Source organism: Botryllus schlosseri, chromosome 15, assembly GCF_051294905.1.
Source record: "Botryllus schlosseri isolate E-star chromosome 15, Bs_hap1, whole genome shotgun sequence".
NCBI classification, from domain to species: domain Eukaryota; kingdom Metazoa; phylum Chordata; class Ascidiacea; order Stolidobranchia; family Styelidae; genus Botryllus; species Botryllus schlosseri.
In genome coordinates this window covers 10,292,102-10,304,011 of record NC_137250.1, presented here as the reverse complement: position 1 = coordinate 10,304,011, position 11,910 = coordinate 10,292,102, and the positions used below count along the sequence as shown (strand labels likewise).

At 40.8% G+C, this 11,910-nt stretch overlaps 3 protein-coding genes across 18 annotated transcripts in view; 1 reads left to right on the top strand and 2 right to left on the bottom strand.

Annotated features, from left to right (window-relative positions):
* LOC145457722 (THAP domain-containing protein 1-like) overlaps positions 1-11,910 on the top strand; it is a 474,772-nt gene that overhangs the window by 236,772 nt on the left and 226,090 nt on the right. The window lies entirely within an intron of this gene.
* LOC145457675 (NFX1-type zinc finger-containing protein 1-like) overlaps positions 1-11,910 on the bottom strand; it is a 224,795-nt gene that overhangs the window by 25,067 nt on the left and 187,818 nt on the right. The gene's annotated exons all lie outside the window — the stretch shown is intronic.
* LOC145457732 (NFX1-type zinc finger-containing protein 1-like) lies at positions 355-10,964 on the bottom strand. Its single transcript, XM_080336009.1, has 4 exons — positions 10,834-10,964; positions 3,501-3,651; positions 787-883; positions 355-519 (listed from the first exon to the last, which is right to left on the bottom strand). The coding sequence occupies exons 1-4, from the start codon at positions 10,958-10,960 to the stop codon at positions 370-372; spliced, it is 525 nt and encodes a 174-aa protein (XP_080192135.1). The 5' UTR covers positions 10,961-10,964; the 3' UTR covers positions 355-369.

Sequence of the window (11,910 nt, the reverse complement as noted above, 5' to 3'; positions counted from 1 at the left end):
CAGCTAAATTCAATCTGGTAATCCCAATTTCTAAATAACAAAGCATTAATTCACCAATCGATAATATAATGATTGATAATTCTTACGCGAGTAAAGAATAGGGCATGTTACCATATTTCATCAAAAAGATGTTGCTCACCCCTGGTATGCTCTGCCTATGAGATTAGGGCGTATAAAAGGTTGAGAATCAACCTGAATGTCCCGTAACTGTGGAAAAATGGGAATCTGTCGAAAGTCATCAGGTGGTTCGAGTTGACTGAGATCTTCTACAGCATCGAGTCCGGCTTTCCTGAGCATTGAAATACAAGCTTCAATGACAGCATCAAACGATGGAGATCAACTTGCAGAGTTGCAGCCATACACTTTTTCTTACCTTTGCTTGAGTCTTTCTTTTTTCTTTTTGACTTCGTCGGCTACTCCACCAAGTATTTCATGCACATCATCATACACTGCTTGTACTGCTAGGATATCAACTAGGCCATCCATCACCGATTTTACCACGTGCATCATCATCGACACCTGTTGGAAAGATACATTCATATTATCATATTGAAAGTCCTCTGTTGTCCTTGGTTTAACCGAATAATAGTTATTACTTATTAAACCACGAGTAATATAGCAGTGACCATAACCAAAAATTATATGAGCAGCTCAACCGTGTAATTTAGTTAAATTGCAGCTCTTCGTAGAACTATTACTTATCTTATGTCGATTACAGATCAGATCAGTATCATTTTATTACCATTTTCATGAATTCAAAATACGACAAGAATTGTAAAGGAATACCATTTGTTGCGAATCAGATGGCATCACCGCAAGCAAGGCCTTGGCTACTTTTAGTGCATTCGTCAGATGAATAGGTGCTTTCTCTCGCCTCGCGACACTATAAAAACAATTGGTTATGATCTTGAAACTTCCAACATGTCTATACAGTGGGTAACTAACTTAATATGCAATATATTTCAGTGTTCTATTTCTAGATATCCACCATTACGGCCTTATTAATTACACTGGATTTTTGCGCCAGGATTTGTTTGGGTAACTTTTAACTAATTTGCAGGCGCTGACACCAAATCTGGCGTTACTTTAGATCTATCACATCACGTTTTGAGATAATATATTGGTCAATTATCACTGCTTTTTCGGAGTACTCAAGTAGATTTTGCCCAGTTGGGTAGAGCCAAGAATTTTCGTCGCGCTTCGCGCACAGTGGATACGGAGTGACCAGTATGATTTCACGAAAGTATTGGTGAATATAATCTGGGTAGCGGGTTGGCATGGTTCCGTTCACACTGCATTGTCGCCCTTTGCGCATATGGAATATTTCACCACAGCATATCTGGCTCACCATAACGTTTGAAACTAACGTTTCACAATCTAGCATTTACTTAGCATATCGTAATCTAGCAGTCCACGGCGTGTCCTAATCTGGTAAAGTGAACTCTGGGTTTCTTTAGTTTTAGAGCTGTTTTAGCACACCACTTTTGAAACTTCCTGTCTTTAGACATGAAATACATATTCCACTTTTAGAAGTAGTATTTATATTTCACTTTCAATTCCCAGTATCATATACTTTCAGCTCTAATTAATATCAGTTCTTTTTTCTCGATAACATACATGTTGAAGTATAAAAACAAGTGTATTAAATGCCTTTAATTTCCGGAAATAAAGCTCCACAATATGGCATTTTACGATCCCATATATTCTTTATTCACGTTTACTAATCGCACCGTATCCTATACAACTTCTCCGCATTGCTTTTCGACTAAACCACGGGCCTTGTAATATGAGAAAGGGCGCCATACCATGATATTTTCTAGAACGGGCTGTTCCATATTAATACTATCCTATTCATTCCATGATGCGGACGAATGCTTATGCTGTCGAAAATTGAATACCTCCTGGTCCTGGTATGCATCAATATGAATCAAGCTCGGCACCTTTCACATAGCTCAATTTACACCTTTTGACAATCCATGCGAACGAATTACGATCGTTTTCATAACTACGTACTTACTTGAGTAGAATTGAAGTCAGTAAATTATACTTCTACTTCAAGTAGTTTTAGGTTGCTTAGGAAAAAAGTACTTCTACTTGTACTTGTACTTGAGTAGATTTTTCGTCGCTACTTCTACTTCTACTTGAGTAGCTTTCTTGACTACTTTGACCATCTCTGATTATAATCCGAACTGCCGTGGCATTTAATCATACAAAACACAAACACAAAGCCTCGAAATCTCTTAAAACAATCACTATAGATATTAACCAATGCTTATCTTTGGCTCTGTCCTAGAATCGATGCGTATTTAATTCTATTTTGAAGTAACACACGCGCCAGGGTTCGTTTTGTGTTGTCAATAAACAGTCTGCATTCATAATGGTTGTCTATAATAGACGATGCAAGAGAAGGCCTTTACATCATGGCAATAAATAAAAATAGTTCAGTTCCCTTGATTGCGCTAAAATGTGATAGTACATCCAGACTGGACAGAAATTAGCATGCTAAGCACACGTGTTCAAGTTAGTAGGAGAAACAGATTAATGATGATAACGCGTTTAAGTTATCATGATGAGCAGTTTGGTGTGAGCCTCGGGTCATTTGACTTGGTCAAGTCATGCGCAGTAACACGACTGCAAGTCGAGTCAATACACAAATTGCCCTAAGTCGAGTCGAATCATTTTCCATTTTTAGTCATGACTAGAGTCATAACAACCCTGATCCCATTATAGACCAGGGCTCTTCAACCGGGCGTATCGTACACCCTGCGGTGTACCATAATTGTTAAAGGGTGTACAACTCGGATGGGGTGTACTGGGTGTACCAAATCCGTATTACAATGGACCGATGACTATCACAATAAATATGCAAGTTTATGCTTCAGAACAGGTTGAACATATGTACAATATTGTACAATGTTCATATCAACTGTACGCAGCATGTAAATTACATTCATTTGATTGCTTATGGAATTATTGGTTCCTTCTGGAGTAAAACATGGTAGAGTTAATATGTGTTCAGCTTGCGATATCTGTCTATAATGATTCCCGATGAAACCACCGCGACAGCTCAGACATTTGAATTAGTACGCCTTGCGATATGCTTATTGATAGCGCAGTGCACATAATTGGAGTTGCGTAGCCAGGAGGTATCGGGGGTCGAGTTTGACAACCACTGTGTTAGATGGTGATCCGGTAACCTCGAGTCCTGAATATAATTTAGAATTTCCCTCACTTTGAAGTCTTCCTCATCCTTACTTCGATTTGGCCAGGGCTGACCAACCTGCGGACGTACGGCCGCATGCAGCCGTAATACAATAATTAAACAGCCGTTTACACATAATTAAATTAGCATGTGTTGGCTGCCGTCAACGGGACATGATACGTCGGTGCATCATGTGGTCAGGGGTGTACGAGTTTTGAGTAAACGTTAAAAGGATGTACCATGATGACGAAAAAGGTTGAAGGATGAACACTATTTCAAGTTTGTAAAACATCCTTACCTTTGTTCAGTGAGCACACCATATAAGAATTTGGTGATTCTTGTGACAAAATCATACTTTGTAATCAGACGTAATACATGTGTTAAAGATTCAGCAGGCCCGTCAGCCTCCAACATCTTTCCAAAGACCTTGAGCAGCATTTGTACCATACCTAGATATAAAAGCATAGATTCAAGCAGATTGCTGCAATATCACATAATTTCAATTGTTTCAGAGCAAAGTTTGCTGTCCGTAACTTTTTTATGGCCCACATTCCCCTTTGAAAATATTACGTTGCGTACCTTTTAAAGTTTTGCACCTGTGGCCTAAATGACCCTTGAAATATTTCCTTACTGTTATGTTGGTTTCCGGTTCGTTTATCATCAAAGATCGGGAGTTTTTTCAATATGGACATCACACATTGAGGAATACTCCCCATGAAACCGCTCACCCCCTCCCCGATCAGCGGTGTCCCCGAGATGGCCATGAGAAACAAGGGTTAAAAATGTGGCGAGATAGCGTAGTGGTATAATTCGCAGCTACAACACTATTGGGTTGTGGGTTTGAGTCCGACCGAGGTCGACTCAAGAATTCCTACCTAAGTATAGAAGGTTTGTCTACGCCAGTGGTTCCCAACCTTTTTCGACTCATCGCCCCCTTTTGAAGTTCAACACCGATCATCCCCAAATATTTGGAACTGAAAAATGGGTATACAAGCTGGGATCACAGGCGAGCTGACTAATAAAAAAAGGTCAACTTTTCAGCTCGACCTATAAATTACACTTTTGCAGCTAAATTTTCGTGAGTTGACTAAAAAAAGTCATTTCTCCAACTTCAATCAGAACCGTAACAGCACTTCGTCAGCCTCCTCCCAAACATTGGTCTTGGGCCCCCATAGGGCGATAAACCAACCCTCAGACCCTCCTCAACCAGTGGGCTTTTTGTCGCTACATATCAGCTATACCCTATTTTATGTACTGTTTCGTGAGTCACCGTATTTCGGCTAAGCGCGCGAAGGACGACAAATTTATTTAATTCATGTTTTAATCGGTCAATATGGTCGGGAATTGCATATATATTGCTATCAATTTTTTTTACTCTCTTTGCTCACGTAATCAGATTTACTGGTAGAGCTGAGTGTGGTGTGTTGGAAAAGGTAGACTCTTAAATAATAATTAAACATTTTCGGGCGGACCTGTTGTTATATTGACTTCGTTGCATGATGCTTTTTCGTGACCTCCTATATCTGCTATGTCAAAATTTATGGAAATCGTCAGAACGTACCAAACTAAAAGACGCACATGATTTCAAATTGGTATTTCTTAACTGGCAAATAATTTTTCTCCGCGGGATGGCATTTGTCCTGTGGGCTTCAGATCGCCAGGAGAGGAACATTCGACACCAGCCATTGAGGCGTCTATGGACAATAAAACATACATGTATATTTTATATATATCGAAGTTTTCGGTCAGCACAAGGGCATTCCTTTTCGGCCAAGGTCTTCTCGCTGCTGATCGTTCTGGCATACTTCTCGGAGTAGTATGTTACATGGCCTATAACTTCATATTGTCTTGGTGTGTCGTGGCGCAGTAATGGCCGACGGCGAAGTCTCCATTTCCCCAAATCATGCGTATTTTTGTTGGGGGAAGGGTACCTCAAAATCAAGATATATGACAATATTAAATCGCGCGCAGAGCGAAAAATATTCTGAAAAAGTTGCATGAATTTCTAAAATATTGCTATATAATTTATGTTAATTCACGAAATAATTTTGGCCCCCAACTGGAGGTTTAGGGTGCGGCAGTTACGATCCTGACGCCATATAGCTGTTTTAACGCACCATCGCACCCTTATCGCACCCTTCGTCCGTTTTCGCCCCCCTATCGCCCCCTTCGTTATTTTCGCCCCCCTAGTCCGCCAAATCACCCCCTGGGGGCGATATCGCCCACGTTGGGAACCACTGATCTAGGCTCCTCCTCACCATCTCATCCGTGTAAGCGGTGTCTTACGAAAGCCTAGAAGTGGGCCGTGCTACAAGTCGGCAGTTACGGATTAGAAATAAATCGTCTTTCCGATCTCCGGCGAGAAATAAACTGCCGTGGAAGTGACATTCACAATCACAAATTCAAATTACGAACAACTCCATAGCTATTCACGCTCTTGGTTAATAGCGTAGCTTTGTAGTCGCTGTTAAAATGTATGCGCGTTGCGCAAATGTTACCGCCAAATACTTTGAGAATTTAGAAGCCGAATCGTAATCAGTGCGACAATTTCATTCGAATAATTTCAGTTAATATACATTCTATGACAGTGGTTCTCAACCTTTTTGGCTTCGCGGACCCTTTTTGACCGTCACGGACCCTCGCGGACCCCCTCAAGTTTTAGTTCAATTTTAGCTCTATTATGGTGCGAACTTCATCTGTCTTGTGCAAATATGAACTGTAGGCTTAGTGATAAACAGCAAAATAAGGATTTTTCTTGAAAATAACATCACACTATTTATGTAGAAATTGGTAGACTTTTATTATTTCAAAGCTAATTTTGCTGCTATTTCTTGAAGTAGGCTACTAGGTCGTGAGTTGAATAACCGCGTCTTCGCTTTGATATGAACGAGTAGTGCCGAAAACCATTTCCGCAAAAATAGATGGAGGCTAATGCAATATTAACGCATAACGCTTCCGACGATACTTTTGGAGTGATCGCAACATTTATGGCTCCAAAATGAAGAAACATATATTTTATGAACATATCACGCCCAGCATCTAGCACAGGGACGGGCAACATACGCACCGCGGGCCAGATTCGGCCCGCGACGGCATTTTGATCGGCTCGCAGAGAGTTTCTACAGTCAAAGAAAAATGCTAATCCAAAAGTATAGACAATTTTTAGGCGGCTAATAATGGATCCAAGTTTTCCAACCTGATAAAGGCTGTCATGAAACGGCTCATTCTTTTCCGGTTTACATATATATTTTCGAGCAAACATTTTCGACCACGAACAATTGAACTTAACAAGACCAAAATACCATACATACCATGCATGCCAAAATAACTGGTGATATGAATTTGAGGGTTGGAGCGTAATGCTTTGACAGCAACGATACACTCCTTGTTAATCAAAAAACCAGCCTTGTCGATAGGGCATCCGCAATAAAAATGCGCCAAATCTGATAGCCGAGCTTTAGAGTAGGTATATCATTGTCCGATTTATGACGAGTGGGAGCAGTAAATATTCGGGTTCATTTCAATATGAATATATTATTCAATTGTATATTGAAGTTCTGTACCTCCAAGAAGCTGTTCGAATAGTGGGTATATATCACAGGATAAAATGGATTTCGTGGCGAGGTTTCAATCCCTGAATTGGGACAAATTAGGGAAATACTTCGGAATTTTTTTATTTCAAACGACTGTTCACAAATCAGATGAGACTGACAACTTCAAATCGAGAAGGCTTTGCAGACGTTACGAAGTCACCCTGATTGACGTTACTATCTCCATATTTTTATTTTTTCCACAAACCCCAACAAAACGTCTCTAAACAGCAATATGTTTGTATCAGCAAGTTATTGGAAAATTGGCAATGAAAATGAATTTCCACACTACGATAGTTCATGTCAGACGATTATTATGATGATATGAGTTATGAGGTTTTAGCAGTTGTGGTGCGAAACTGCCTCGATGCTTTCTCAAATTAAAAAAGAAAATAAAAATTAGGTTATCAAACATTTTCAAAATTTAGAGGTCTCGCGGACCCCCTGAAATTGCTTCGCGGACCCCCGGTTGAGAACCGCTGTTCTATGATATTTACGATGAATTGCGCTATCACAATGCCTTCGCCTCTGTTTCGAACTTTATTTTCTAACAATAAATAGGCACTGCCTCACTTGCCTCCCCTGACCAACGTCACTGACGCATCACAAATGGGTATGTATACTAATGTATAGTGACCAATGACCATGTTTGGCTCCACCTACGTATATGCCATCATGGGTCCTCGCATTTAAGAATAGCATCATGACGAACTTACGATCTCGTTTAACTGAGTAAAGTCTCAAATTTGGTATGAGGCTTAACCTTAACAATTATGAATCATACCAAAATGCCATCAGGAACACCATGCATTGCAACACCAAAATACCCATTAACTGTAAAAGGCGTGTTAAAAGTAGATTCATACTTTTATTGTTGTCTACGTCAGTTGGAAATCTAAATGTTATTCATCTTAAGCTTCGCAAATATCATGCCGTAATTTTCCATGTATAATGCGAAAAATTTTCCTGATTTTTTGACCTAAAATCGAGGGTGGGTATTATGCATGGGTACAACAAGCCTTGAAAAAATCCCCCTCGAAATATAACTTGAAATCACCCTTTCTTCATGTTTGTTTAAATCGCGCATCATATTCAGCCATCATGCATTCGTATTATCAGTGTTTTCAGTGCAGCCAACTAGCGAGAAGCATGTTGCCAATTAGCGTCTGCGCTGCACAACAGCAAGCGATCTCCTGCTGAGTTTGTTTGCCGTTTGTACGCGAGCGAAATTAGGTCATTGAATAGCTGCACGCGCACGCGGCAATGCTCGCTAATTCATCGCGTCAACGACAGGCCTGAACAATCGCATAAACAACAAGCCATGTGCGCAAGATGTAATCGCTGGCCTAACCACTATAGTCGCATCTCCAACAGGCCTGGTGCGCACGACATAATCGTTTGCCTGAGCAATCGCGTCTATTATAGGCATCGTGCGCAAGATATCGTCGCTGGCCTGAACTATCGCGTCGCGGCCTCGCAGGCTTCGGCTGCTCTCTACTATCAATTTGAGACAATGCCGTCAAGTGTATAATCATAGTGTCCTATATGGTGTCGACACAAGCAAATCTCACGGCTCAGTGAAATTGTATCACGTCACAATTTCCATTTGGCTACAGGCAATTTGACGGTCATTTTTGACCGGCTTGCCGAACATTAAATTTGGTAAAACGGGTATCAATCGAAAGCTGACTCTGCACTGATTACGAAAATGTAAATTTTATTCCGCTCGTGGCCCTGGAACTCCCACAGTCAGCCTCGAATTTTTCATTGTTATGGAGATTGGAATTGGGACGCAGCAATGCTGTCTGCATAGTGTCCTATATGGTGTAGACACAGGCAAATCTCACGCCTCAGTGAAATTGATTCACGTCACTTGCGTCCCAATGCCAATCTCCATAACAATGAAAAATTCCAGGCTGATTGTGGGAGTTCCAGGGCCACGAGCAGAATAAAATTTATATTTTCGTAATCAGTGCAGAGTCAGCTTTCGATTGATACCCGTTTTACCAAATTGAATGCTCGGCAAGCCGGTCAAAAATGACAGTCAAATTGCCTGTAGCCAAATGGAAATTGTGACGTGAGTCATTTTCACTGAGGCGTGAGATTTGCCTGTGTCGACACCATATAGGACACTATGCTGTCTGGCTCTTTTGCTGTTGAGCTACTCTCTCGTTTCGCCAGACAGCATTGTTACGTCCTAATGCCAATCTCCATAACAATGAAACATTCGAGGCTGATTGTGGGAGTTCCAGGGCCACGAGCGGAATAAAATTTATATTTTCGTAATCAGTGCAGAGTCAGCTTTCGATTGATACCCGTTTCACTAAATTTAATGCTCGGCAAGCCGGTCAAAAATGACCGTCAATTTGCCAGTAGCCAAATGGAAATTGTGACGTGAATCAATTTCACTGAGGCGTGAGATTTGCTTGTGTCGACATTATATAGGACACTATGGTATAATGATTAGCGGTGGTTATGCCATGATTGTTCAACAGTGACTTCGCAAAACTGAATGACATCGAATACTAAAACACAACTATTCATGTACTGCGAATGCAGGGTGCGTACTGTAGCAGACCGCTGGTCCTTTTAATCCAATGTCCCTAGCTAACGCCAGGTATCTGTTATGACGGAAATATACCATGCTCGTATTAGGATTTTACTATATCATGACCACTTGTAGAACTCTACTATCTCTGCTATAGCACACTATAGTGTTGCACAAGCTTCGTATGCATTGTTACGCCAAACATAGTCCTAGCAAGAGTACTGCCTTTTTCCTGTCACTAGAACTTTACCAACCCGTTCTCATTGGCTAAAGCATTACAATCACATTCATTGTTACGCATTTTCGGGTATAAAAACCCACGTTTTCTCTGTAACGGCCCTTGAGATCCGAGATTCACCTCAGCGCCTGACGTACTATTATCTGCAATACATCCGTCCGAGTGAACTCGTGTGAGTTAAGGAATCACCATCTAAGACAGCAAGCTACCGGCAAGTCATTCAGCTAACTACTGCTCCAGCACGGCACAGCCTCCTGTCACAGCTACCAGCAAGTCGTTCAGCTACATACTGCTCCAGCACGACACGGCCTCCTGTTACAGCTGCCAGCAAGTCGTTAAGCTACCTAGCTCCAGCACGCCACAGCCACCTGTTACAGTACTAAGGTACCATACATGAGTACAGGCTTTTCCCCAGAATTTCCACGCCATTTTAAGGGTGCGTATTATACATGGGGATGCACTAAATTCGGAAAATTACGGTATGCCTCTCAGTGCAATACAATTAAAAATATATCACTTGCAAAAAATCTATGAAGCTAAGTTTTGCATACTCATTATTCAAATAAGGCAACCAGCATGATTAGTACGAGGTTTTACTGAGAAAACACGGCGTAGACGACGGATCTCATGTAGTGATGTCGAATTTGCGCTACCATGACGTAACGATTTTTCATTTGTGACGTATGAGTTGATTGACATGTATGGCTCTTTTGGAGGTAAAATGGAAAATTTACGTTCAATATGACTCTTCGGACGAAAAAGGTTCCTGACCACTGGCGTATACTATACATGGGTACAGGCTTTTTCCGAGATCTACATTCTATGCCATTTTCAGGGTGCGTGAGAAAACGGCAATGTGCACACGGATGCAGGGGATGAATTACAAAAAAAAGTTGCCAGAATTTGTTTTTAAGGTATAAGGCATGGGAATCGGACTGAAAACCTGGACTTTTTGAAAGTCGGTCAATTCTGAACAACCCTAATGGTGGCGTATTATACATGGGAAATCACGGTATCTATTTGTGCCAGAATACAAAAGACGAACAAAACTAACCTAATGACCAGCTTCGTCATTTTGTATGCGGTCCACCTCAACATCCTCGTGTGACCCAACCGACAATGGCCGACCGGTTCGGAATCACCGGTTTAAATAGTTGGCATATCAACAAAAATGTGAAATTTTTATGATGAGACTGCACAAGCAGGGGGACACTTATGATTGAGGAAAATTACACGGGCCTAACGACATACTAACCATCATCCAATTCTCCTCTGTCTCCTCTAAGCAGATGCTCAAGACCTGAACGATTATTCCCGAGAGTGATTATGATGTCCTGTGAGCTTTCATTTTTCTCCAAATCTTCCAGACGTTTATATCCCATCGGCCTACATATCAAGAGTTGATTGAAATTTGCTGTGTCTGATTTACCCACCGCGGATATTATCAAGTAGGCATTTGTCTCGAAGATCTCAGCATGCTTCCGTATGTTACATTAGGTTAACGGTTCTCAACAGGGGGTCCGCGAAGCCTCAAAATAGTTGATAAGCTAGTTTGTATTTATTTTATTTTTAAATTCGGAGAATCACGAGGCAGTTTCGCTCCATTACTAGTAAAACTCCACAGCTCACATCAACAGAATGGCAGTCTGAGATGAAATATCCTACTGTGCAGACTCATTTTATTTGCTAAATTGCCAATAGCCTACGGATACAAACATTTTCTTGTTCAGAGATGCTTTGTTGGGGGTTGTGGAAAAAAGGGATCCATATTATCCTGTGATATAACCATTTTTCCATAATAACTTATCAAGATAAGCTGCTAGATTGAAATGACCAGGCTTGGCGTTATATGTTCATTAAATAAGATTGTTTGTCAATTTTGGTGCCACATTTGTAGCGATCATACCCAAATGTGTCGTCGGAAGCGTTACTTGTTATTATTACATTAGATACCACCTATATATGTGGAAATGTATTTTCGGCACTCGTTAATATCCTATCGAAGGCGCAGATTTCCAAGACATGACCACGTATTTCAAGAAATGAAATTGCAGAATTCGCTTCGAAGTGATAGAAGTCAACTCAGTTTCTACATGAATAGTATGATCTTATTTTCAAGAAAAGTCATTTTGTTGCTGTTTATCACTAAGCCTACAGTTATCATTTGCACAAGACAGATGACGATTGCACGATAATTGAACTAAATTTGAACTAAAACTTTTTGGGGGTCCATGACGGTCCGAAACGGGTCCGCGACGTCAAAAAGATTGAGAACCACTGCATTAGGTACAACACATTAGGTACATTAGCAAGGATATGAATGAATGTGAGT

Excerpts from the sequence above, each read along its gene's own strand:
- LOC145457732 (XM_080336009.1), bottom strand. The coding sequence starts at position 10,960 with ATGGGATATAAACGTCTGGAAGATTTGGAGAAAAATGAAAGCTCACAG. Across the intron at positions 884-3,500 it reads GGTGTGCTCACTGAACAAAG|TGTCGCGAGGCGAGAGAAAG; the intron begins GTAAGGATGTTT and ends TTGTTTTTATAG. Across the intron at positions 520-786 it reads CATCTGATTCGCAACAAATG|GTGTCGATGATGATGCACGT; the intron begins GTATTCCTTTAC and ends TCTTTCCAACAG.